The sequence below is a fragment of the Typha angustifolia genome, chromosome 12 (assembly GCF_048772165.1).
Source record: "Typha angustifolia cultivar Huaian chromosome 12, ASM4877216v1, whole genome shotgun sequence".
Taxonomy (NCBI): Eukaryota; Viridiplantae; Streptophyta; class Magnoliopsida; order Poales; family Typhaceae; genus Typha; species Typha angustifolia.
In genome coordinates, this window is record NC_133250.1 from 9457758 (window position 1) to 9484348 (window position 26591).

A 26591-nucleotide genomic window follows, 5' to 3' on the forward strand; every position below is an offset into this window, starting at 1 on the left:
GGAGTGAGTTAGTGTCCGTACGAGTAGAGTAGAATAGAATGGAGGGATGGATGGCTTGCAAGAAACAGCCAACGTGCATGAGAGAGAGAGAGAGAGTTCCTGCTGCCTATATAAAAACAGAACTTAATTCATGACAACTGAGCCAGCTGTGTGGCACCCACACCCATTTTTTGAATTCCCACTCTAAGTATACGTTACACTTGTAGGATTTATTTATTTATTTATTTTTCTCAATTAAAACTTTCACTTAAAACTTGACATAGAAGAGCATTGCCATTGGTAATCGGCATCAAAAACCGTGCAGGTACACATCATGCATTACTTAAGAATTCTTTTTTTTGTCAATAAACAAACAACAACAACAACAACAACAACAACAACAACAACAACAACCGAGAGTGAGCGTGCTTCAGTATTCGTGCATACTATTCTCCTCCTTCCTTCCTTCCTTATTACTTAATATTTTATCCACCACCGACGTCGGACGTCCATTAGACGGGGAATCCAAAAACCGGAGGCTTCTCGAAGCGAGACACAGCCGCCCGCCGAGGCGAGAACGACACGACACGGGGAGGCGTGCGCGCGTGCGGGAGGGGCTTTCGTCGCCTTCCTGCACGTGACTCGAGCACGGTCACGGACAGGCACGTGCCGACAAGTGAGAGCAGGGGACAAATTACCCCCCACCCCCTACAAAAAAATTACAAGAAAGGACAATAAAAGACTATTTGAATTCATCTATCATCAGGTGCTTCGTTTAGACAGTTCCATAATAAAGAGATAGTGAGTGATGATGAGAGGATTTTAGTTTATTCTTTCAGTAGGCTTCCTGCTTCCAATCCACTGCTGCTGCATATGAGAGACGTTGTGTCACATCGACAACTTACTCCTACAATAAACGTTTTAGATTCCATTCAAATAAGAAAGCAATATGATTTACAAAAAGATTTAACCTGATAATTGCTGATTATTCTTTGACATGAAACGCAGACATTATATATAGAGTGAGGGTTACACTAGGCTCATATCAAGTATACATGGAACCGGAGATAATAGGAGTACAAACTCATGTGCCATCGTTACAATGGCGAATTCAGCTCATTTGTGCTAGTAGATGATGTTAGTAAGCTCTGAAGAGTACAGTTTCTTTGGGGCTCGTCACTCCTTTTTTAAGTAAATTGGCAAGGAAAAAAGTGACTTTTATGTCACCCTTGCCACATACCAAGTGAGTAAGCAACTCGCACGAGGATTAACTCAGGACTTAATAAACTCGATGTCGTCTTCTCCTATGTACATATTTCCTCTATTTGTGCTGCTGCTTTTCCGATTTGAAGTTGGTTGACCCCTCTGAGAAAAGATCACCACCATGTAAGAATTCAAATGATCCATGATTGTGATCAGGAAAGCTAATAATCATAGGATAGTTGATCGGGGACATACCTTCCTCAAGACGAACGACAAATAAAGGTAAGCGACATCCCACTCATCCTGCGACAATGTACCTGCATTTTTTAATGCTTAGGTGAAAGCTACTAAGAACATTTCGCAATGAGATTCTTGATATTCTGAAGTATGTAACTCACTTTGGTCTTGGTTTCCATCACCTAAAGCACCAAGCCTCCTCATGAGCTCTGTGAACTCAGGTTTTCGCAAGTACTCGTTCACGAATTCATGAGAGTTCTTCACAAAAACAAGCTCCAAATCATACTGTGAAGATAAACTTAAATGAGCTTGGGCATCAATGACTTGCTTTATCTAATACTAAATGTGTGTGCAATCAAAAAGGTAATGTTAAAAGGATTGAGGTGCAACACAATGCATAATCCTTGAGGAAGAGGCAAGTCCTCAAGCATCTTATAAAAATAACTGAAACTCTAAAAGGCTCCACTTTAAAGAAAGCTAAAATAGAATGTCTAGAATTAATTTGGTTAATTTGTAACCTACGGACACCATCAGATATATATATATATATATATATATAATAATAATAATAATAAACTTATACATTAAATTGTTACTTGTGAGAGAATGCCTATGCTGATAACTGTTAATCACCACGTAAGCCTCAACCATTCCCTCAAGGCATTCTAAGAGACCCTTGCCAAAAGGTGCAACACAAAACAACACTTAATAAGATTTTGAAACATGGTACTCGTGTAACTTACAGACTGAAGTTTGCAGAAGTCTCTTTACATTACTTTCATTGAAATGAAAGGAACCACATTATTTAATAATATAACTAAATAAATATACTACATGCCACAGAATTCAGGAAATTCATCTGCATATTATTATATATCAAAACTGTCCACAACAAGAAAAGCAACAAATTAGCCATTATTGTTTAAGATGAGAATAATCCATACCTCATCTGCTAGAGATTTGAAGACATTAAATGGGACAATCCACTCTGGACAATCAACAGCATCCTGCATGTTGCTAATCAAATCAGACAAAACTGTCTGCAGTTTAATAGTGATGCTAGAAGAATAAAGGACATATAGAGAATATAAAATGGAAGAGAATATTACAAGGTGTATCCCATGAGTACTTAATTTCATGCATGGAATACACACAAATAAACTTGCTTTTACCTCTAAGTGAAACTTATATTTGATGCCAAAGGGACTAGATGATGGGAATTTCTGAACCATAAAGAAAAGAAAGATTCCAATTTAGTACTCATCACAGAGAAAAGAAATACTAAATAGAGAGTAAACAATCAACATTGAAAGAATATAAACCATTAGCCAAAATCACCTTCTGAGAATATTCTTCACCAAAAGAAATCCAGTAAACACTATTTCCAAATTCCAATCCTTCGGCTGCATATACTCAGATTGATCAAAATCAGCAAAAACAGTTTTGTACAGAGTTAAGAGAATAAATCTAGAGCCCAGGCCAGACACCACAAGTCTATAATAGACAGTAGCCACAGTATGATCACTAAAGCAAGCATGAAATGTAATGCCAGATCAATTAAAAAAATCTCTTCAAGGAAAAATCACTACAATGCTTTCATGAGGTACTAGAAAAACTAAGAATACAATGCAGAGATCCAGAGGACAACTGTAGGCCAAACTCCCGGACATGCCAAGAGAATAGCAGTTCCCAACTTAATCAATGGTAAACTCCACACCTCCCATAGTTTTACCAATAATTAGAGTCACAAGTTATCTGCCATAATATCCGGATTGGTACACACTAAAAAAATTTAGTTCCACCATTCATACATTTTACCAACGCCATTCAAAGGGGTCTGAAGGGACAATAGATATGACGTGAGCATATGGCGTTCGGTCTATGAGAGGAACCAGATCGATGCTAATGTATTACAGGGAAGGATTCTCATAATTCTAATCACCTTGAGTTTTCACTAGACATGCCAAATCATCTCACACAAATCTCAAATAGAATTCTGCAGTCTAGTTAATCAGAATAAATAAGAAATGTCATCTTTTAGTGATGCTACAAGAAATGCACATGCACTTAAAAGAAAGTCTAGCTCACCAAATGTTATCCTTTAGGTCCCATTTTCCATCTTTTCTGTTACACAATCAAGATGGTGGAGCACCAATATGTTTGGTAGTTTCATTGTTCTCCAAGCTAGAAATGAGTTAAGACATCAAAATCCTTAAATAGGATATCACATCCCTCCTCTTTCCATTGTATTAATGTTAGCCTATCACATCACTTACTTTTCTGGCCTCTAATTAAACTTTTTGGATCCAAACCTGGAAACTTTATGAGATTTTTCTTAACTTATCAAGGCTACATCTCTATCCATGTCAAACGTATGGTTCAAATTTCAGATTCCCATGACAAGCCTACCAAACTCGAGTCTTTGAATGTTCTCACAACTGCCTACCAATCCACTCAACACCAAACACTTCATCCTCACATATGATACATTAGAAGAGTTACAAGGCAATCAAACATGGTCATCTACAAGTTTTTTTAATTTGTAACTATCTATGTATCTGTTGCCACAGCACTTACACATTCTCAGAAGTTAGTAGTGAAAGATACAAAAGAGGTTTGAAGACAAAATTCAGATTGACCATCACAAGGTGTCAAAGTCTACCTTCTCTAAGCCTTTTGATGATGACATTCGCATCAGGCATAGTCCCAACAAAGGTACCTCCGGGGCGAAGCAACGCAGATATATTTGCTAAGGCTCGTCTTGCACGTGCTTCAGTTGACCATGAGTAATGTAATGCAAACTGCAAATTTATATAGTCAGTCCAATAAGTAAGAGAAAATAAACATACGAACAAACTAGCTGTGAAGCTGTGAATCCTTGCTCTTATATATACAACTATGTTAGTAAAGCTCTGATAGGACTTTGATTCAAAAATTACAAGCTTTTCACATGGTTTTTCTTTCTGACAAGAAGAAAAGAATTACTCTTCCATGAATCTACAACACTCATGATATTATAATGTTACCAAAACGAAATATTTCTACTGGCAACTGCATATATCATACAGTGCATCATCATGCAAGTATCACATGGTTTTAATAACATTAGAATACTCACCTGGCAACTGCATATATCATACGGTGCATCATCATGCAAGTACTTGTCCAAGCAAACCTATATCCAACATATAGTGGAAATCAGAGGAGCCTTCTCAAAGCTATATAATGCAAGTATTAACATATTAATAAATGTAAAATACCTAGTAAACTATTCCAAATTAAATACCAAACAAGAAAAGCAAAACAATTACGGTGGCAAATTGTTATATTCTTTAATCATGACAAGTTTATAGTTCACAATCTTCCACTTCGAAAAAGAGACTGCAAAAGGTACTGTAGCAACTTTTATTCAGCTCACTGCTGCTAATATGTTCAATACAATTGTGATTTAAGTTCAAAACTCACTAATTTAGAGAAGTCTTATCATTACCTCATAGCAATCAGCACAAATAAGGCGTGCAGGGAAACTGAACTTCTTCCTTCGCTGTTGTTGGTCTGTGTCACCATTATAACGAGTCCTACAGTCTCTTATCTGCAAGGATCTCAGAGAGATATGATACATGTTATAAGAAGAAGAACAATGGCTTAGAACATGCTCTAGATCCATTAATACACATATACTTAAAAGTAAACGGCAATTAGCATACTCTTGATGAAGATATGCATCACAATTATGTCACATCAGTCTAACTGATAAAACTTTCTTGGTTAGAAAACTGACAGCAACCTTAATTAGGAGCCCAGCATCTATAGCCGCTTTAGTCATAATTTATCTGGAATAAGCTGGATTATCATCATGCTGTAAATTAGAACAAATCATGAAGTGGTTAAAGGCTCATTATTCTTCTGAGAAGACAAATTTACAGGTAATGGTAAACTATTCATTTCAGAATCTTCAGATATGTTGAGAATAATAATATTACTCACTACTCAGAATCAGGAGGTATTTCAAATGATTTTTCTGAGCATGATCATGAATGTTTGTCTAAATAATCAAGAAAGATAAGTGAGCCAAACATTAAATATTAGAACTATTGAGAACTAGCCTCAACAGGCTGTATGATGAAGCGATCAGTTATATGTGGGGGAAGATATGCAATAGCATGATCTTGAAGTTGCAAAAAAAGTTCCAAAAATGGTACTATGAAATTTCAACATAGATGAAATTGCACCATGCTACTATAGCAAACATGAATCTGTTTGAGTATGTTATTGTTTCAAGAAAGGACTTACTGAGCCTTCTGCAATATCAACACCAACATAGTAACCAATCTTTGCCTTGTCCCACTTTATGAGATCACCACCCTAATAGGAACAGTGAATGAATTAGCTCTGGATCATAAAGAAATGAAGTACCTAACAAATGGCAATTTACATACCAATTATCATTAAATTGCATCAATGCAATTCTACTAAGTGCAGCAAATTTTCACAGGGTTATTTTAAATACTAGTCACTTACCTTGCCACAAGCAAGATCAAGAACTGAATCCCCCCGACGAGCATATAACTGAATTAGGACGCTCTTAATCTGTTAAAGCAACAACGGAGTGAGTTGCTAAGAATCAGCCTGATCAATTACTCAATTAAGTCCAAGTTCATGATGAGTAATATGATAGTATCAGGCTGTCAGTACTAGTTATATCACCATTGCCCATGAGTACCCATACATATACAGTATTTGTGACAACAATCACCATTGCCATGAGTAGCCATCCATTCACAGTATTAGTTAAAGATTGCTCATAATATGTCCATCGATGCACCATTCTAAGTTTCAAACCACTTGTACAGAGAAATATTGCACCGATATGTGGCTTAGGTGTACGAAAATTGACAAGTACAATTATTTTGAATTGTACAGAGGTGCATCAAACACCTATTAGGAAACTCACAAAATGGAAGCCGCAGGCAAGAAAATGAACGAAAAAGTAGTTGCGAAAGATCCACTTGACATTAAGAGACAAACTGCCACATCAGCTCAGTGCATTTGCCTAACAACTCTTTCCTCTGAATTTAATGGCAGTTTATGCCCCATGTCCGATACAATATATTTAGTGTTTAAAGCCGATATTCTAGTCAAGGTACTCATGCAGCCTGCTATTTCAACCTTGCAAAAACTATAAAAGCCAATGTAAGAACAAAAGAAACCACCTTCATAATTGTACTGTACTATCACATGACTTCTCCAGATAAACAGAGAAGGATAAAGGACCAATACACAAGTATCAAAAGCTTATCCAACTAACAGAAGATACAATTATGACACGCAAATAGACAACAGGAAGAATATTTACAAGATTGCAACGTAATCTGACACCTACCCAATTGTTCAGCTTCTTCAAATGGATGATAGGGCTGGCCTCGCGCTCTTCCAGCGTCTGATTCGATCTCGAACTGTAATGATCCGCCACCCTTCGAGCGTTCCTAGTGCTTTCATCTTCCACACCATGCGTGTCACCTAAACCCCCCCAAACAAAACCCAATTAAATCGCAAAACCGAAAAAAGGGGGAATATGATAGCCCATAACGAAACTAATTGAAAAGTTTCAAAATTGATAAGAAATTGGAAGTGGGTTTCGATCAAAATACCGTATGAATTCGATCTGAGCTTGGATTGAGGCGGGCCAAAGGAGGCCGAGGCGGTTTCTTCGTACCCCCGCTTCATGCCTCCGCTTAAAAAAGCGAGCTTTTCTTAACGATGAAGGGTTGCTATTCTTATCGAGGTGAGGAGGGGAAAAGAAGCTTCTTGGGTAATGGCTTAGAGATCTCTCTAAAGATAATCTCAAGATAAAAATCCCAAGGGAGTGTATCCGTCTGAGGAGAACTCGATGCGGTTTTCTGAGGAGCGATGAAAACCTCCTTCCGTCCTTCGCCATTTAACTCTGCAGAGGAAATTTGCAAATAAAACCTCATTTTTTGTCTTATTTAATTTTAAACGACATATTTTACTATCCAAGCAGGCAAGCAATTTTATTTAAATGTAACCCGAAACCCGAAAACCGAAACCCGAAAACCGAAACCCGATATCTGAAACTCGATATAACGCAGTCCTTCTCGCAATTATTTCCCTCTCAGTCTCTTGCTTTGTATTCGGATTCGACTGTATCCAGTTGCATCCGACCCGCTAAGGGCATTTTCTTGCAGGATGCTGGGGTAGTTCGTCATTTGGCCGTTAAACCCTACTAGCGAAGAGCTTACATGGGGGGCATTATAGTAATTCACACATGCGAAGTAAAAATCCAATCGCCTCCAAGCCGTAGTATAAAGAAACAAGCAGAAGTCTTCGAGAGTATTCCCGTCTCCTTACACTTGAGCGCGAGAGAAGAAAATAGAAAGGAGAAGGGCGAGATCGATATGGCGGCGGTGAGGTCAGGATTCCGGCGACTGTTCTCCATCTCTGCCTTCACTCCTCCGCCGGTTGCAGCCGCCGCTCCCAAGGCGGACCCATCACCAAACCTCTTCGTCTCAGGCGAGGCTTCTCCTTTGTTGGAATTTATTTTGTCATATTTTTGGGTTTCTGTGACATGGGTTCTTCTTATTTGAACTCATAGTCTGATATTTAACCTTAAAGTTTGCATCTTTGAGGACGGCCTTTCCTTAGTGTGGATAAAAAATCGAGTTTTGTAGTGATTTGGAGTGCGGATGTTGTTGCTGATTGATGTAAACATTTCCCTACTTGCCCATGTTTAATTATGTGAGGAAAAATCTTCCGTGTTGTGAGTTTTTGTTAGTTATAGCATTTAGGATCGAAAGTTCTCTTGGTTTCAGAAACAGTTACCTTTTTTATATCTTCATTTAGATTTTATTCTGGAAGTAGACCACCCATGAAGGTGCTCTTAAACTGGTGGTATCCATATGGAATCAATGATCGATATAGTTTTGCATAAGTATCCATTTGAGATCATGATACATGTTCTAATTAATTTTATGGAGATTATTCAGTCGTAAATGTGTATGCATATGCATATGTGTGGCAATGTTTATAACTCCTAAGCAACTGCCTTAGATGGACTGTGCGTCTGTGCTTATACATCTTAGTATCTTTTATCGGTTGACCTGATAGTCAAGATCATTGTAGATTTTTATTTTTTCCCTAAATATTTGTGAATCCTAATGCTTACTGTGGCTATTTTATTGACTATATAATAATGTATTTAACTTTTTCTTTTGACAATTATTCTTTTAGATGTTTATTTTTGGATCCCTGGACGTGCCTAGGCACGCACCTAGACCTAGGAGTTACCTCTTGTCCATTCATCTATTCCTTACAGTCTTTTAAAACATGTATACGTAGCTGTGTACATATATTATATACATGTATTTATTAGATAGAGGCAGAAATTAGTTTCTTCTTGGGTAGATCCACCTGGGTCAAAGCTGATGATGGTGCTTTCAAATACTATCTTTGTATTTTTTTATGTAGGATCTGCTAATATGTCTAAATACCAAACTATAACTTTCTTTAAGATGTTTTGTCTAGGAATCAGTCTAGGATCTGCTAATATGTCTAAATACCAAACTATAACTTTCTTCAAGATGTTTTGTCTAGGAATCAGTCAGACAAAAATGGACGTTGCAAATACAGGGAGCATGCACAAATGCATCTTGTTTATTTGAGAATCCAAACTAGCTAAGCCAGATATTGTGTAATTAGACAGGCTAAAGTTAAAGGGATCTGGATTGGGTCTGTTTGGCAAGTCTAATATACTAGAGTATTGTTTAAAAACTCTGGAATTTGGAATTCCAAAGTAGTAGATTCCAAATCTAGTGATGATATTATATTTGCATGTGAATTGGCTAAGTTTGGGGAACATAGATGCATTGGCTAAAAATTTCCAATTTAAATGCAATTTCCGCACTTTTTTAATAAGTAGATGCAAGATAGATCTAGTATTTGGAAGCTCCATAGTTTTTGGAACTCTACATAATGTTTTGAGTGCAAGAGTATTGGCTTTACCTTAAAGAAAGCCCTTTGTTTTGCCGATACAGTTTGGAGATAATTTAGGCACTAGTCTCTTGCAAAGGCGAGAATAACAAGTGTTAGGAGTAAATGCAGCTTGCTGCTAAGAGTTTTGATATCTGTAGTGTCAGTTAGTAGGTCCAGTACAGCAGATCACCAGTATAAAGCCATATGAGGGTTTTCTAAAGACTCTAAACTGGAAATTCTGTTCATTCTGCTCCTTAGTGATGATTGCATCACGATTAACAACCACATATAATGGGTTGAACTTAATATGACAGATTGAGCTTAAAGTGGCTTAGTATTTGATTGATGGTTGTATTGGCATGTTACTGAGATAAGACGGATTGAGCTGCCACCAAACAAAGCCTTGAATGGCAGTAATTGTGGGGATTTACATTTCCTTTTAGTTTTCTTGGTCTTTGTTGTATGCCATGGTAGTAAGTTATTAATAACCACCTACTCTGCATTATTTGATTGTATACTAATATAAGAATTGTTTGCAGGGTTAAGCAAGCGCACTACGACGGAGGGACTTAGAAAAGCTTTTGAACAGTTTGGGCAAGTTATGCATGGTATGTTCAGCTCTAAAAGCTTCCTTAACTATAACATTTGCAAGATGATAATTCAGTTGATCTCCATGATACAGCTAGAGTGGTGACGGATCGTGTTTCCGGTTATTCCAAGGGTTTTGGTTTTGTGAGGTATGCTACGGTGGAAGAAGCAGCAAAAGGCATAGAAGGCATGGATGGCAAGGTTAGTTATTTTGCTTTTCCTTGATTCAACTATAATTTCAGACCTTTTAGGGTGGAAGATTTGCTTCATTAAACATCAGTGGTTTGATATATGCCCTTCAGAGCATGAGATATGGTCCAAACAAAACACAATCTGCATTATAATGCATAAAAGCTTCTGTATTTGACTATGATGAGGCTGCAAAAAATTATTGTGTGTTGCTAGTATGATGATTGAATATTTGATGATGGTGTTAGAAAATAACTTATCAGGGTATAGGATTTTGATAGCAATATTAGTTTGGCATTCTAAACCTCAAATTAATTTGGAAGATCCAATTGCTACAGTGGTGGTTATAATCCTTTACACTCATTATTAAGTACTTGGGTGAAAAAGGTTAACCTATGTTTGTTTTGAGTTCTCAGAACATTATTCAATTGCCCAAACAGCTGGTTGACATTTCAGCCTTTGTTACTGTTTATAGTGGCAAATCAATATGCATATTGAAAATTTTTGTTCCAGGGAATGCTTGGTTGTCTACAATGATGCTTAAGTGATTAGTTTCATTTAAAATTTTCTGACCTGGAAGAATATGTATATATTTCCATATGCATCATAATAAGTGGCCTGCCATTCCAGGGAACTGGACATGTAGCAAATGTTCGAATTGCCGTCCTGTGAGGATTTTTTTTCCTCCATTTTTCATCTAATATCTCGCTGCTCTGCATGCAGTTTCTTGATGGGTGGGTTATCTTCGCTGAGTATGCTAGGCCCAGACCACCACCCCAGCAAGAGACACCTTCACCGGCGCCGCAATCATGGGAATCACAGTCTTGGTCTCAGTAGAAGTCAAAATGCCCTTCAGATTCACAATTTTTCATCGGTGTTACAGATTAAATTTGGAAACAACTCTTTTGTTGTTCACCTTCTGTTCACTAATTGCTTTAGCTGTGTGTGCCACTTATATTCTTCTCAGGATGATTATAATCTGTCTGTGACTATATGGACTGACAAATGTTTCATTTATAAGAATATGTCATCTAAATATGAACTATTTAAAGCATAATATGGACATTTCAGTGTCTGGATCATGTGGTTGTTATCTTTTAATCTCAGAGATGCTCCTCTGTGAAATAGAACCTTTGAATAATGTTGCAGCTTGGTGCCTGTGATCCAATGCCATGGTATGGTTCTTGCTAATTGACATTTGTTTGAAACTTGGTTGAGTCTAAGAAGATTGACCTAAGGTCAGCTTATTTAAAATCGATGTGATTCTATATTGACTAGACTCAAGTGGCTTGATTATTGTAACATTCCTACAAGTGAACCATATAATTCATTGAATCACTGTCCATTATATTTGAAGAAGAGAAGAGCATACTAAGATAAGAAAAGATTGAAGATATTATTAAACTCAGAAACCTTTTTAATTCATGATTAGGCTATACTTTTGTACTCTATTCATCTATCATAATACACTTTTCTGCATAATTAAACTCATGATTATTGTGATTTTGTTTTCAAAAATAAACGCATTATGCACAATAAGATAAATGTATACATTGCTTATGCAAGATTTACAAATTATGCATTTTCTCAACAAATTTTTTTTACAAATTATACATAAAGAAAGAAAATTAGGCCTAGTTTGTGAAGTACATGTATTCTGGTTCATATTTTGCTAATTTGACTATAAAATGGAATCATCTGGCAAATAATTTTGAGTTTTAATGTAAAATTGGATCAATAAAAGGAACAATAACACAATGATTTTGAGCTATTAACTGTTTTCATATACTCCCATCATCCAATTTCTATGGGAAGTAGAGTATAAATTTGTCATTTAATATTTTTGTCTACCTCTCATAAGGGGAGAGATATAGATATTAGATAGTTTTTATCAAAATATGAAATAATTCAGGTCCAAGGTCCAGTGTAACTATTCTAAGTAAAACTTAAGTTGGGATTAGGAGTAAAATCTGAGTTAATTCAGTTCCGGATCCAGGTTCTATCTAAATTTGTATCCATATCTAGAAAGTATATATACAGATACATAAAATATTCAAATCAACATTTATATTATTTAACATTCGGACTCAAATCGAAGAAAAAATATAGATACAAATATAATTTTTATCACTATACTATACGGATATAAATACGTGGATAAAGATATGAATTCGGATACGGATATATAGCAGATATATTCGGTCCATTTTCATTTATATCTGGGATGCAATAATGGGCCGAAGCCCAGAAGGCCCAATAATCCGTAAGGAAGACCAGACTCGAGAGAGCTGTGGTCTATGATGTAGTCGTACCGCATACGGTACAGTTACCGCCTCATATCTCCCTCGACGGTAACCCAGGAGAGCTCCAAATAGGAAAAAGGAAAAGAAAAAAACGAAACATTTTATTAAGGTTTCATTAGCATCCCCCCACCCCCACCCCCACCCCCCGTCTTCTCCCCAAAGCGAGCGAGAAAGAGAAGAGCGCGAAGAGGCGAACAAGATAACGGCGAGGATAGCTCGTGAGTAGAGGCCGGGGAATAGGATAGAGGCGCGAATAGAGCTCTTATCCCAGCTGTCAGGCTCCTTCCACCGTAGATCTCGTGATCGACGCATCCAATTCCTCGATCTCCGGCCCGGTGAGCCCTCACCAAAACTTGCTGTCGTTACCCATCCTTCGCTTCCGATTAGAATTCTTGGTTTTAATCGGTTTTATTGAGTTTTTGCTGCTTCTCGGTTGGATTCCTCGCATTGTGTGTGATTCCGGATTCTGATTTGATTTGGGTGCTGATAAAAACCCCGTCTTTGCCTTGACTGTGTGAAGAATTAGGGCTTGATGTTCTTGGAGCTGAGGTTAGGATGAGCGTGGAGAGCCCCGGTGTAACGGAAAGCTAGGGTTTTTGGGTTCGCCGGTGCTGGGTCTTGGGGCCCAATTCATCTCCTAGGGTTTCCGGTGGAGTTCCATGGGAGATGGAGGAGTCGCGTGCGCCCCCTTGCCGATTCCGGAGTCGGCTTTGAAGCCCTTTAAGCAGATGAGGAAGGGCGAGGACGCCGATCGACGGAGGGAGTCCGAGAAAGATAGGAAATTGGACGGTGTTCAGGTGCGGCGGACGGAGTTGGAGATAGGCGAGTTCGTGCCTGAGAGGCACCGCCGGGGTAAGTTGGAGGATGGAGAAGTGCACGAGCGAAATGGGGAGTTGGAGAAGGGGGAAGTGGTCCAGAAGAAATGGAGGAAGAGTGAAGTGGAGGCTGGAGAATTCATTCCGAGGAGATGGAGAAAAGACGACGTCCAGAAGGGGGATTCAGCAAAGTCTGAATTCGGGTTGAGCAGAAGGCGGAATGTGGAATTGGGGAAGGAAGAGAAAGAACGAGAGCGGGAGCATTCTCCAGACGTTAATCATCAGAGAAAAGATGGAGGTTGCAATGACAATGATTACAGGAAGAGGTCTTCTTCCTCGTTGAACTGGGATCATACTGCCCGGGAGAAGGAGGTGAAGAAATGCTTGCAGATTCCTGAAGAGGGGCTGGCTGAGATTAAGCATGAAAGCAGCAATGGAAAGAGTGGCGACAGGGAGCATAATGGTGGAGGTTGGTCAAAATGGCCTTCTGCGGAATCCAAAAACAGCAATCACAAGCACCATGCGGAGCCTGGCGATCAGTTGGGGTCGAAGAGCCACAGGAAGTCAGAAGAGAGTAATCGTTCCACGTATCCAGAAAGGTCCTATAAAAACGCATCCTCTTCATCAACAAGGGCTTCGACTACTGGCAGGAATAGCTCTTGTAGGTATCAGGAGTCATCCTTACCATCCCGAGGCTCTGATAGGCAAGGCCGAAGGCGAGGACATACTGAACGATCCCCGCATGAGCGTGAGCGTTCTCACCACCACGATCACAGGGATCGAAGCCCATGCTACATTGAATGGTCTCCTAGAGACAGGACTCATCATTCAAATCATAGGGATCGTACTCCAAATCACTCCGGCAGGTCCCCATGCCAGCGATCTCGGCATCATGAAGACAGAGATAGGACTTCAGGACATCATGAACGATCTCCGCATGATCGCGGACATACCATTGACAACCGAGAATCAAGTAGGAAGAGTAAAGAAGGCGAGAAGCAGCAAATCAGTAGGTATGAGGAGAGAGCAGGGCGCAGGGACTATAGTGATAAAGATTCCCTGAAGGACAGCTCTCTCAAGCAATCAATTAAGAGCAGTAGTAGCAGAACTAGTGATGATAGAAGCAATAAGGAGAAGATGTTGCAGAACATAAGCAGTCAGTTAAATGAACCTTCCCCTCCCCCTCCCCCTCCACTACCACCTCCCCCTCCCCCTCCTGTCCTCCCTCCTCCCCCTCCTCCACTGCTGACTCAAAGCACCGCCGCTGATGAGCAACCATCAATGGAAGAAGATATGGATATTTGTGACACTCCACCTCATGCTGGTGTGGCATCTGAATCCAATGCTGGGAAATGGTCTTACCTTGATCATTTTGGTGTAGAGCAGGGACCTTCCAGATTAGTTGACCTCAGAAGGCTCATGGATGAAGGTCTGCTTCAAACTGATCATCTGATAAAGCATGCCGAGAGTGATCGCTGGGTAACTGTTGAAAAGGCAGCATCTCCCTTAGTGCACTCAAACATGCTCTCTGTCGTCTCAGATGTGGTGACTCAAATGGTAAGTCCGCCAGAAGCACCAGGGAATTTGTTAGTTGAACCAGGAGATCCTTTCAAGGAAGTATCTACTTCGACATTTGATCAGCAGGAGTCGCAAATGGAAGATGCTTCAGTTACACCAGATACCATCGCAGATTTTCATATTGACAAGAGGGTTGATGCTTTAATGGATGGTTATACTATTGTAAGTGGAAAGGAGCTTGAGACTATTGGAGGTAATCATTACTTTTCTTCTAATGCAAATGTCACATTGATTTAGGGGTGATCTTAATGGGTCGGGTTTGAACTTATTGTTTCCAGTATTTGTATGGGTCCTGAATGAAGGCCCCCACCTTGGTCCTTGTCTTCTGGGGCTGTTTTCTCTTTTTCTTTCTTTGCAAACTAATCTACTAAATTTCTTATATCTTTAAGACCTTATTTACCTGCACGTAGTAGCTCTGTTGATTTACTGGGTTTGGGCTTTTTTCTCCATAAAGTCGTGAAGGCCCAGTTAGTTCCCAGCCCAAGCCAGTCGAAGCCCAATTAAGGCCCATTAACAGACAGGCTCACTCACCTTTCTTTGGCTTTGGTTTTAATCTATTTTGTCCTGACTGTGTTCTTTCCTTTTGTTTTGGCTATTTCTGGAATCGCAGAAGCATTGAATACGACATTTGAGCCTGCAGATTGGGAGAATTGGAATCGATATGAAGGTATGCTGTTAAGTGATTTTTGTTCTCTTCTTTTATTTCCAAAATCTTTTTATTGCCCGCTTTGCTTTTGAGATGCATACACCTTTATCCTGACTATTGTGTTGAATTCACTTATGTTTTTGACTCTGTCATCGAGATTAATTATGTTTTATCTAGATATTTGGGTTTTCATGTAATTTTAGTCTGTAGTAGTGGCAGTACTTGCCAGTTTCTTTGGTGGTCCAAAATATTATAATATTTTTTCAAAGATAAATATGCTTCTTTTTTCTTGGTTGAAAGAAGAAAATTCACAGTAGATGACGTTGTGTTCTCTTATATTATCTATAATTGACTTGAAAAATGAAAGTGACCAACGAGTAAATTTATGATAAGAAAAGATCTGAAATTTGTAGGAAATGCTAGCTTTACTACATAGACAGATAACCCACCCAACCATGACTACTATCATCACGACCGGAAGAGAAACTTCATTCTTCTTATAATTTCTTCTCTTCTCCATTCCTTTTCTGACGACATGTTATTACTTGTTAGTGTCCTGAGATTTTGTTGTGCCTGATTGACAGGTTTCACAAGATTCCAAGAGCGCCATCATGAGTTCACACGGCATTCGAGGGATGAAGGAATGCCTAGAGGTTCTGAATGCTTGTTAAGAGAAAATGGTGAAGTCATTCCCTGTGGTGGTTCTAGTGATTGGTTTTCTGGCAGATGGTCTTGCAGAGGTGGTGACTGGAAGAGAAATGATGAAGTTAGTCAAGATAGATCTTACAGAAGAAAGCTTGTCCTTAATGAAGGCTTCCCTCTTTGTCAGATGCCCACAAGTAGCCATGAGGATCCCCGTTGGCACAGAAAGGATGATCTATACTATCCTTCACGCATTAAGAAGCTTGATCTGCCACTATGGGCTTTCTCATCTTTAGAAGAAAATAATGAGAGCAGTAGTGACCTGAGCAAAGCTGTGGTTTCTGATAGATCAGGCCAAATCAAGCAGTTGACTCCTAGGGGAGTAAAGGGAACAATACTTCCTGTCATTAGGATAAACGCGTGTGTGGTCAAGGACCATACATCTTCTGAGTCTCGTGTGAAAGTCAGAAGCAGCGACCGACACCCTTCGAGATCCTCGAGGTCGCACTCAATGAGCAGTGATAGAAGTTCTATTTATGAAGGTTCATATCGCTCTGGGAAGCATCATGAAGATGAACTACAAAAGTTAAGAAATGTGCTAAATGTCCCCAGTGATCATGTTTGTACTGTTGATGAGTTGTCTGTAAATCTAGGTGATTGGTACTACCTGGATGGTGCTGGTTATGAACATGGTCCATCATCGTTTTCGGAGTTACAGGAACTGGTCGCGAAAGGTACTATCCTGGAGCAAAGCAGTGTTTTCCGGAAGGTTGATAATACATGGCTTCCAGTTGCCAGTGATATAAAGTCTTCTGAAGTTAGTCAGACGAAGGGTGAAAATAGAGTGCCAACTTCCAATTCTTCTCTAATACAGTCACATGCATCGTGCAAGGATAACAGCTGTGCTTCTAATTCATTTCACAGCTTGCACCCTCAATTTATTGGTTATGCACGTGGTAAGCTGCATGAACTTGTCATGAAGTCATACAAGAACAGGGAATTTGCCGCAGCTATAAATGAAGTCTTAGATCCATGGATTACGGAGAAGCAGCCAAAGAAGGAAATGGAAACACACTTCCCATTTAATTCGTCTATCACAAAGAGTTCTGTTGTTCTATCTCATGATTTGTCAGGGAATAATTTTTGGAGATCAGGTGTGTTATCTTCTTCCTCTAGTCTTGGAATGCTCTTTCCATTTCTTTCTTCTCTTTCACTCTGTTTTGCTATTAGCCAGGCATGAATGAGGAGTCAGGACATGTTTCTGCTTCTGGCTTTTAGAACCGTAATAGCATTTGTCTGGAGAACAGACCTCTATTCAGTAGTTCTTTAGGTTTTAATTTTTGCTATGCCTAAATGTGGTGCATATTGGAAACAGTGTGTATGTCTTAATTGTACCTATTGCATTCATGTTGAACCACTTCTCTGTTTTGGTCCTAGGTGGACCTTGATCATATATGAACCATTTCTCTTGATGAATTGTCATTTAGATGCTTCTTATGAGTGATTGGTGTACTGTGCCCATATATTCTTCTTTTCTTCACTTGCTTCTCATATATTTATTTCTTTATCTTTATGCAGAAGATGGTGTACCTCGTTCTGCAAAAAGAGCACGTTTGTTGGCTGATGAAAGTGATGGAGACTCTGAAATGGAGGAGGATTTACTTAATATTCAGAAGAACAATTGTTCTTTTGAAGATATATGTGGTGAGGTTATCTTTTCTGAAGATAGTCATACAAGCTGTGAAAATGAGAATGAGGGGTGGGGTCTGCTTAATGGTCATATATTAGCAAGGGTATTCCATTTTCTGAGGACTGATGTGAAATCACTTCTTTCCTCTGCTGCTACTTGCAAACGTTGGAATACAGCAGCCAAGTTTTACAAAAGTGTATCCCATCTTGTTGATTTGTCTTCTGCTGGTCCTAAATGTACTGATAAAAATTTTCGGAGTATTATGGTATGCTATTTTCTCTCCTGCGTCTAAGTGTTACTTTCAAGTATCTGTTGACTTATGTAGCTTCTGTCAATTGGTTTTGCAGGATGGTTATGACAAGAAGAAGATAACTTCTCTTGTCTTAACAGGTTGCTGTAATGTTAGTGCTAGCACTCTCGAAGAGATTCTCCAGATATTTCCATGTATTTCTTATATAGACATTAGAAATTGCAGTCAGTTTGTGGATTTAAAAGACAAATTTCAGCATGTGAAATGGGTTAAGAACTTTGGGTCAAGCAGTGTGAAACGGTATGAGGAATCCTATTCAAAAATAAGGAGCCTTAAGCAGATAACTGAGAAGGGCTACTCTACGTCCAAAAAATCTAAGGGCTTGGGCTATCAGCTAGATGATTCTGATGAGATGGGAGATTTTGATTATGAGCCTGGTTTTCTTGATAGAAAGGATTCGTCAAGCCTACCATTCCGACAGGGCTTCTACAAACGATCAAAGCTGCTTGATGCTAGAAAGTCCTCAGGTGTTCTGTCAAGGGATGCACAAATGAGGCAGTGGTTGCAAAGGAAGTCTGAGAATGGATACAGAAAGATTGAAGACTTTGTTGCTAGTAGTTTGAAGGACATTATGAAGGGGAACAGATTTGACTTTTTCATACCCAAAGTACTTTCTTAGCCATTTCCTTTTGTTGTAGAAAGTATCATGTTTCTACTAATGCATGGCTTTCCAGTCTGCCTCTATTTATTTCTATTTTCTTTTACAGGTTGCAAAAATTGAAGATAGGATTAGAAGTGGTTATTACGTACATCGTGGGTTGAGTTCAATAAAGGATGACATTAGTCGTATGTGCCGGGATGCACTAAAGTAAGACCTATTGGTTGACTTTTTTGATGCTAAAGGATTTTCTTATTGTCTGTTCCTAATGTGAATATTATTGCAGAGCCAAGAATCAGGGTGAAACTGGAGATATGAAGCAAATTATCATGTCATTCATCCAACTGGCGAAGAGATTGGAGAACCCAAGGTTCATTAATGGGCGAGATGAATATTCTAAGTCATCCAAAGACAGCCCTTATACGGGTCAATATTTTTCAGACTCCAAATACAAAAGGAAGCAAACCAAAGCCATGAGTGAAAAGAAGGGAATGAATAGGAATAGCATTACAAACTTTGCCAATGGTGAGGCAGATTATAAATCCCATGCATTTGACAAAGAAATTAAGAGAAGTCTCTCTAAATTGAAGAAAAGGAATATTGACTCAGAAAGTGAAACTTCTGATGGGTTCTCTGAAGATGATAGAGGTGAGGGTGAGAGTACTGAATCAGACACTGAGAGTGACTCGGATGTAAATTCCAGTTTATGGGACATAAAAGGAGTTTGTACTATGAAGATAGATGACTCTATAGATTCTATGAGTGATGACCGTGAATGGGGTGCTCGCATGACAAAAGCAAGTCTTGTTCCTCCAATTACTAGAAAATATGAAGTAATTGACGAATACCTTATTATAGCAGATAAGGAGGAAGTTCAGCGGAAGATGCGGGTTGCTTTACCTGATGATTACTCTGAAAAAATGCTTGCCCAGAAAAGTGGTACGGAGGATATGGACATCCCTGAGGTTAAGGAATACAAACCTAGAAAAATGCTTGGCGCTGAAGTCCTGGAGCAAGAAGTTTATGGCATAGATCCTTATACGCATAACCTTATACTTGACTCTATGCCTGAGGATCCTGATTGGACTATTGAAGATAAACAAAATTTTATTGAAGAGGTATGCTGACAAAATTGTTATCTTTTCTTTTGTAAGTTATGTGTTTGACTGCTGCATCGGAGACTTACTTGATGTTTTTTCTGACAGTTTCTTCTGAGCACCTTGAATAAGCAAGTCAGGCATTTTACTGGCACTGGAAATACCCCAATGGTTTATCCTTTACAACCTGTTATTGAAGAAACCCAAAAGGCCGCAGAGGAGATTAGTGACTCGCGCATTGTGAAGATGTGCCAGGCAATCCTGAAAGCTATGAGAAATCGTTCAGATGATAATTATGTTGCTTACAGAAAGGTAAGCTCTACATAAAAATTTCTGTAAGCTCTACATAAAAAAGTTCTGTTTGATGATGCTCTTGTTCAACCTCAAGTGTATCGACTTGTATTGACTTCTCATCTTCCACATACTGCCAGGGTCTTGGAGTTGTTTGCAATAAAGAGGAAGGGTTTGGTCTAGACGATTTTGTTGTAGAGTTCTTGGGAGAGGTGGGCATATTTCACTGCTTATTGTTGTGATTCTTGTTGCATATTTTACACTATAACGCAAGAAAAGTTATGTTAATCTTCTGTTTGCTGGAAACTTATATCCATAAGTTCATACTTTAACACACAAGGTTTATAAGATCACTGTTTGCTGTTGCATCCTTAAAAAGTATATAATCTTAATAGGATGGGATGGCATAGTAATTCTTTAGAGCAACAATCTGTGAAAATTTGACTTTTTTTTTCTTTTAATTTTGCTTTGATTGACTTTATTAAAGGAAAGGTTCTAGATTTTCTGTTATCCTTTCAAGGTTATGAAAGACCAGATGGTTGATGGATGGATAAGGGATCGTGTGGCGTTTAGGCACTAGGCAGCGCTCAAAATTCAAGATGGTAAAAATTATAAATAAATAAAACAACTATTAGTTAGAGAAGAAGTTAAAATTAATACATACAATGTAATCAATATAATAGTGTATTCTTGTTAAGAACTGTAATAAGCTAGTAGAATCCACTGATTCATCAGCATGTATAATAATTTTGAATTTCAAAGTCAATCTACAGTGTAACATATGATTCAATATGCTAAGGTGGTTATATAGATAGGACATAAGCGGAGCCTAGTTATATTCTAAGGCAGGCACATAGACGTTAAAGTGAATTTGTTCTAACCGTCTATCCTTGAAACTGGAAACTGGTAAATATTTGCCATGTTGCATGGATTTGAGTCAAGAAACAGCCTTCTCCAGTAGTGGGAATTCGGTTTGCCTTCATCACAACCTGCACTGGGGAGTCTTTGTGCATTGAAGTATTTCAAATGTTTTCAGTGTAAAGTTGGTAAGTTTTTTTAGTGGAAGTAAATTGTGTATGTGGGCCTTTGGATACCTTGTAGATTATACTTAACGATATTCATTCAGGATGGCATAAACTGAGTCCACTATTGATGAGTTGAGATCTTGGTTTGTCCAATTAACTTGACTAGGTTAACAGAGTTCTGTATTAGGGGCTACAAGCTTAGACTTACTAGGACCGAATCCTTAATTCATTCATAGATCTGCCTTTCTTCCTTTCTGTTTGGAAGATTGTATATTAGATAGAGAGCTTGGTTAACATTTATTATTATGGCATTGCAGTTGTGTACTTTGCACTTTTGCAGCATGATACATGTCCACGATCCTGTTTAGATTTTCTTTAGTCTGCAATAATTGGTTAGTAAGTGATTCCTTTCTGCTGCAATTGAGAATTTGAAATGCATACTTGGTTAGTATTTAATAAATGATCCCTTTCTGCACTTTTACATGTGATCATTCACAATTCAATTCTCATTAAGCTCTATTTTTAGCTTTTTGCACCAACTTTGTACTTAGCTGGCATTGGTTGTCTCTATAACTTTGAATCTTAGTTTTCCAAGTAGTACTAATTGGATATTGCTTTGTATTATTTGCAGGTATATCCTGCTTGGAAATGGTTTGAGAAGCAAGATGGAATTAGGTCTTTGCAAAAGAATAGTCAAGATCCGGCACCTGAATTTTACAATATTTATCTAGAAAGGCCAAAGGTGTTTTCCCTTAATCAGAAAAGGATTACCAGCTTAAGATGGTATTAACCCCCCAGTTTCTGTTGCAGTTTTGCTGATATTTGATCTCAAAATTGGCAGGGTGATCAAGATGGATATGACTTGGTTGTTGTTGATGCCATGCACAAGGCAAACTATGCAAGTAGAATTTGTCACTCTTGTAGGCCTAATTGTGAAGCAAAGTAAGCTCTATCACGTCTGAGCATACTTATATTTGGTTGTTTAGCTAGTGTGATAGTAGTACTTGATTGATAAGTGACATACAGATGAGCACAATTTGGAGCTTCAAACATCCACTTCTTTTCCCTTTTTGTATGCTTACCTTTTGATATTTCCTCTGGCTCTATCTAAATTGTTGTTGTCTAGTTTGTTATGATTTGTGCAACTCCCTTTAGTTACTTGTCTTCTACTTGGTGGATCCTTATGAACTTTCTTTTCTTTTATTTGGCCATTTTTGTGATTGGCCCTCTACGGTACTTTTTCTTTGTTATTTCTGCAATAACTTCTGATTCTTGCTTGTTAGGTCTTATTGTTGAACCTAACTTTTATATCTGGATCAACATTCTGTCTCAACTTCATGCAAAAGTTTTAACCTTTCTTCCTTATTCTTGATATATCCATCAGGTATATCTATTCTTGTTACTCTTTTGGGTGGTATTTTCATTTTTACAACTATACCCTTGCTTCAAGTTGGTCCAGATCTTGCCCAAAGGTGTAGTCACAAGACTCACATCTAGTCATTTGGGAGTAACTATGACTAGTTGTATTCTATACTTCAGGCTCTCAATACATTCTAGTGTTTCATAGATTTAGAGACACATCTATTACATGGCATCTCTTTCTTCTATCCTGATGAGATAAAGACGAGTATGTAGTTTAATTCCAACCTCTCTTTGCAGGAAATATCAGGTTTTCAAATCTATTCCATGTACTAAGCATTTCAAAATGATGACAAATTTATCCTCTTCTGTTACTTATTTGTTGCTTAGTAGAGAATGATAACCCCTCTTAATTTTTTACAAACCTTCTAATTTGTTTATAACAGAGTTACAGCTGTGGACGGTCAATACCAGATAGGAATTTATACTGTACGACCAATTGCTTATGGTGAAGAAATCACTTTCGATTATAACTCTGTGACAGAGGTAAGCACACTGTTTGAGAATCTTCTAATTTACTGAAAATGATATAGTATAATTTTGGATTATTTTTACTGCAGAGTAAGGAAGAGTATGAAGCATCAGTCTGTTTGTGTGGTACTCAAATATGCCGGGGTAGCTATCTGAATTTGAGTGGTGAAGAGGCTTATCAGAAGGTAAAATTGTTGAAACAATTCTTATACTAGTGATTTGAAACTGCACTAAAGAAAATAATTCTTATTGACAAGGATAATTTTTTATTAGTAAGAATTAAATATGTGGACCTTGACAAATTTATGTTTTATTTCCTTCATTTTGATTTGGATAGTCAAGAAGAGTTTTCGATATTTGATAACTTCTGTTTGGTTGAACTTGCACATGATTTTTTAGATCTACATGTGTGAATGCATCAGGTAATGAAGGAGTGCCATGGATTGCTAGATCGTCATAAGCTAATGCTCGAGGCTTGTGAAGTGGATACTGTTTCACGACAAGACTACATTGACTTGGGAAAAGCTGGCCTGGGTACTTGTTTGCTTGCTGGATTGCCTGATTGGCTTATTGCTTACTCGGCTCATTTGGTAGTTACTTTTGCTGCAATTTTCCTATTTTACTTGTTAATTTAGATTGTTATAGTCTGTTATTTGAAACCTGATGAATTTATGTTAAATAAAGGTGAGGTATATAGACTTTGAGAGAAAAAAGCTTCCTGATGAGATTCTAAAGCACAATTTGGAAGAGAAAAGAAAGTTCTTTTCAGATATAGATATTGACATTGAGAAAAAAGATGCTGAGATTCAGGTATATGCTGAGGCCAATCTCTTTCATGTTCTCCTTTACACATTTTTTTTATTACCTTGCTCAATTTGGCAAAATTTTCTTGGTAATGAGTCAGGCTGAGGGTGTTTCTAATGCGAGGCTTCAAAATGTGGCGCTTACTCTTGACAAGGTGCTTGTTCTTATTATTTCTTTACCAGCAATTTTATTGTAGACAGCATTTGTTAGAAGGATCAATTCAAAAGTGGTTGGAATATATTTTTAGTGTGCTTACTTTGGTTGACATGCTGCTTCCAGAATCATTCTTTGATGTGATGAGAATATTAAGGTGTTTATGTTCCATTTGACCATTTCTTTCACGCCCTTCAATTCTTTTGTTATCGCAAGACCTAAGAAGTATTACCTCTTTGAGTTATTACATGTGGTTTCTCAGTCTCCATCTGCAACTTGCGCATATCTGTTGCAAAGAATATGAAAAGAGAAACCTATTCATTACTATAGTATACAACTGAGTCATGATTTTTGGTCTAACTGGAATTCAATTCTTTAGGTGAGATACGTTATGAGATGCGTCTTTGGGGACCCTAAGAAAGCACCACCTCCCTTAGAGAAACTTAGTGCTGAAGGCATAATTTCAGTCCTTTGGAAGGGGGAGGGCTCACTAGTTGAGGAGCTTCTTCATTCCATGGCACCTCATGTGGAGGCAGATCTACTTAAGGACCTCAAGTCCAAGATTCATGTCCATGATCCATCAGGTTCTGAGAATCTCGAGAGGGAACTTCGGAAGTCTTTGTTATGGTAAGGCATAATGTTGAAACATGTTTCCCTAAACTTCTTATATCTTGAAATTTTCTACTTATTTTTTTGTATTGCAGGCTAAGGGATGAGTTAAGAAGTCTTCCCTGTACTTGCAAGTGTCGTCATGATGGTGCTGCTGACTTGATTCACATGTACGCTTACACGAAATATTTTTTCAAGATCCAAGTAAGTCGGAACTTTCATTGTGTCCCAACTTTTTATGCTGAAGGAAGTGTTTTTCCATTTGGCCACGTTGACTGATTACATCACGCTTGCAGGAGTATAATACAGTAAAATCTCCCCCTGTTTACATTAGCCCTCTTGACTTGGGTCCCAAATATGCTGATAAGATGGGATCAGGCTTGCAGGAGTACTGTAAGACATATGGTGAGAATTATTGTTTAGGCCAGCTGATCTACTGGTATAGCCAGACGAATGCAGAACCTGACAGTAGATTGGCAAGAGCTAGAAAGGGTTGTTTGTCATTGCCCACTGTTTCCTCCTTCTATGCAAAGTCTCAGAAACCATTACGTGAAAACATCTATGGCTCAAGAACCATGAGATTCATGTTATTACGCATGGTAAGTGGAATTTCAATGATAGGCTTCATAGATGTCATGTTTTATTGCTAGCAAGTATTTTGCTGCTCAAGTAACTAGGAATGCCATAATAACTGGGTGGATTCAACTCAGGTTAAGAGCTAGTTGTTACTTCATCATCCAAGTTGGCTGTTATTTACCTTAGTCTGCTAATGCAGCCTGTGATGAGATCATTTAGCCATACTGATGGCTGTCAGTTCTTTATCTTGTTTTCTACTATTTTGAAAGTACTCAGCATACGTTAGTAACTTATTCTTCTATACTTATGATTTTAACACCAATGGTTGGGATTAGAAGGCCTTTCTGCAGCTTATTTGTCTTTCTAATGAAATTGCTTGATGGCTGTGACAGGAGAAACAACCACAGAGGCCATGGCCAGAGGATCGGATATGGGCCTTCAAGAGCAGCCCAAAATTTTTTGGGAGTCCGATGCTGGACGCCGTGTTGAATAAGCGCCCCTTGGACAAGGAAATGATGCATTGGCTCAAGAGCAGGCCGAATGTATTCCAAGGTTCGTGGGATGGGTAACGTAAGCTTGGTTGATCATTGACCTAATTCTTTGTGTCCTTCACACATTGTCCCCTCTCAATCGCGGGATTTTCAGTTTTTAATGTCAGATCAGCATTTTCACCCTATGTACAGTTCCTCCATCCATGTAATTGTATTGATTATTTACTGGTAGTCAGTAGATCATTGATGTAGTGTAGCATTTTCACAGAATCTTTTCTTCGTGCTTGTTTATGCTGATCCATTTGTATAAATCTCTGGTTGATCTATCGGGTGCGCAATGTCTTGGCCATGGTTTATAAATAGATTTTTTTTTTTTTTTTTTATCTATAGTCATTCTACAGATTGAATTCTTCTGGATCAGATAGACAATGTAATGCTGCATAGACGGACATTTCCACCCTTCCGAATTGAAGGGAAGGATGAATGAGTTAGAGACTTGAGTCTTGATGATTCTGAGGGTAGAACTGGAAACTATTCTGTGGCAAGCACAGGTATGCTGATAAATGGATCTGGACTGCTGTAGGCCTAATTGTTTTGTTTTGCCCTGCAGTATTTGACTAGTGTGGCAAGGTGCCAAAGCATCCATCTGAGGACCTAGATACACTCTAAAGAACGGCTGCTTGCTCTACTGCAATTTGCCATACAAAAGTTCGGTGGGTGTGCCAAGTATCTATGGTACCCGACTGTAGGTTGACTCCTTTGTGCAATCTATGTTTAGATTAGATGTATACAGCTCAAATTTGGTTCAGGATCCCAATTATCTATTGCAGAATTAGTTGACTCTAAATTTAGAGCAATCGGGGTTAACTATTTTTAGTTGTCATTAAG

The 26591-nt window shown here is 38.4% G+C and overlaps 3 protein-coding genes across 4 annotated transcripts; 2 read left to right on the forward strand and 1 right to left on the reverse strand.

Annotated features, from left to right (window-relative positions):
- Window positions 1-932: 932 nt before the first annotated feature.
- On the reverse strand, window positions 933-7353 carry LOC140771772 (mRNA cap guanine-N(7) methyltransferase 1). 2 transcript variants are annotated; one of them, XM_073113453.1, is made up of 13 exons: window positions 7071-7353; window positions 6803-6939; window positions 5941-6009; window positions 5713-5784; window positions 4910-5011; window positions 4538-4594; window positions 4082-4220; window positions 2758-2822; window positions 2592-2642; window positions 2364-2426; window positions 1581-1677; window positions 1438-1499; window positions 933-1344 (listed from the first exon to the last, which is right to left on the reverse strand). In XM_073113453.1, the coding sequence occupies exons 1-13, from the start codon at window positions 7144-7146 to the stop codon at window positions 1252-1254; spliced, it is 1083 nt and encodes a 360-aa protein (XP_072969554.1). In that variant the 5' UTR covers window positions 7147-7353; the 3' UTR covers window positions 933-1251. The 2 variants fall into 2 exon arrangements, with proteins under 2 accessions (XP_072969554.1, XP_072969552.1); XM_073113451.1 differs by having other exon boundaries at window positions 1581-1704; window positions 7071-7351.
- Window positions 7354-7760: 407 nt separating this feature from the next.
- On the forward strand, window positions 7761-11255 carry LOC140772110 (organelle RRM domain-containing protein 2, mitochondrial-like). Its single transcript, XM_073114011.1, has 4 exons — window positions 7761-7950; window positions 9948-10016; window positions 10091-10197; window positions 10909-11255. Exons 1-4 carry the CDS (start codon window positions 7836-7838, stop codon window positions 11020-11022), a joined length of 405 nt encoding a protein of 134 aa, XP_072970112.1. The 5' UTR covers window positions 7761-7835; the 3' UTR covers window positions 11023-11255.
- A 1370-nt stretch (window positions 11256-12625) lies between these two features.
- Window positions 12626-26029, forward strand: LOC140772056 (histone-lysine N-methyltransferase ATXR3). Its single transcript, XM_073113941.1, has 21 exons — window positions 12626-12823; window positions 13009-15074; window positions 15492-15548; window positions 16112-17323; window positions 17748-18124; window positions 18207-18776; window positions 18877-18977; window positions 19054-19885; window positions 19973-20176; window positions 20296-20367; window positions 21812-21922; window positions 22022-22122; window positions 22986-23085; window positions 23160-23255; window positions 23493-23660; window positions 23755-23880; window positions 23975-24028; window positions 24407-24654; window positions 24732-24840; window positions 24933-25235; window positions 25605-26029. The coding sequence occupies exons 2-21, from the start codon at window positions 13148-13150 to the stop codon at window positions 25779-25781; spliced, it is 6945 nt and encodes a 2314-aa protein (XP_072970042.1). The 5' UTR covers window positions 12626-12823; window positions 13009-13147; the 3' UTR covers window positions 25782-26029.
- The last annotated feature ends 562 nt before the right edge of the window (window positions 26030-26591 follow it).

What these genes read in the sequence shown, in the direction of transcription:
- LOC140772110 (XM_073114011.1), top strand. Translation starts at nt 7,836, where the DNA reads ATGGCGGCGGTGAGGTCAGGATTCCGGCGACTGTTCTCCATCTCTGCC. An exon ending in GTTTGGGCAAGTTATGCATG is followed by an intron (nt 10,017 to 10,090) that starts GTATGTTCAGCT and finishes TCCATGATACAG; the next exon opens with CTAGAGTGGTGACGGATCGT. An exon ending in TAGAAGGCATGGATGGCAAG is followed by an intron (nt 10,198 to 10,908) that starts GTTAGTTATTTT and finishes CTCTGCATGCAG; the next exon opens with TTTCTTGATGGGTGGGTTAT.
- LOC140772056 (XM_073113941.1), top strand. Translation starts at nt 13,148, where the DNA reads ATGGGAGATGGAGGAGTCGCGTGCGCCCCCTTGCCGATTCCGGAGTCG. An exon ending in AAAATTTTCGGAGTATTATG is followed by an intron (nt 18,125 to 18,206) that starts GTATGCTATTTT and finishes TTGGTTTTGCAG; the next exon opens with GATGGTTATGACAAGAAGAA. An exon ending in TTTATCTAGAAAGGCCAAAG is followed by an intron (nt 21,923 to 22,021) that starts GTGTTTTCCCTT and finishes CAAAATTGGCAG; the next exon opens with GGTGATCAAGATGGATATGA.
- LOC140771772 (XM_073113451.1), bottom strand. Translation starts at nt 7,146, where the DNA reads ATGAAGCGGGGGTACGAAGAAACCGCCTCGGCCTCCTTTGGCCCGCCT. An exon ending in TGAAGAAGCTGAACAATTGG is followed by an intron (nt 6,010 to 6,802) that starts GTAGGTGTCAGA and finishes TTGCTTTAACAG; the next exon opens with ATTAAGAGCGTCCTAATTCA. An exon ending in AATATAAGTTTCACTTAGAG is followed by an intron (nt 2,427 to 2,591) that starts GTAAAAGCAAGT and finishes AGCAACATGCAG; the next exon opens with GATGCTGTTGATTGTCCAGA.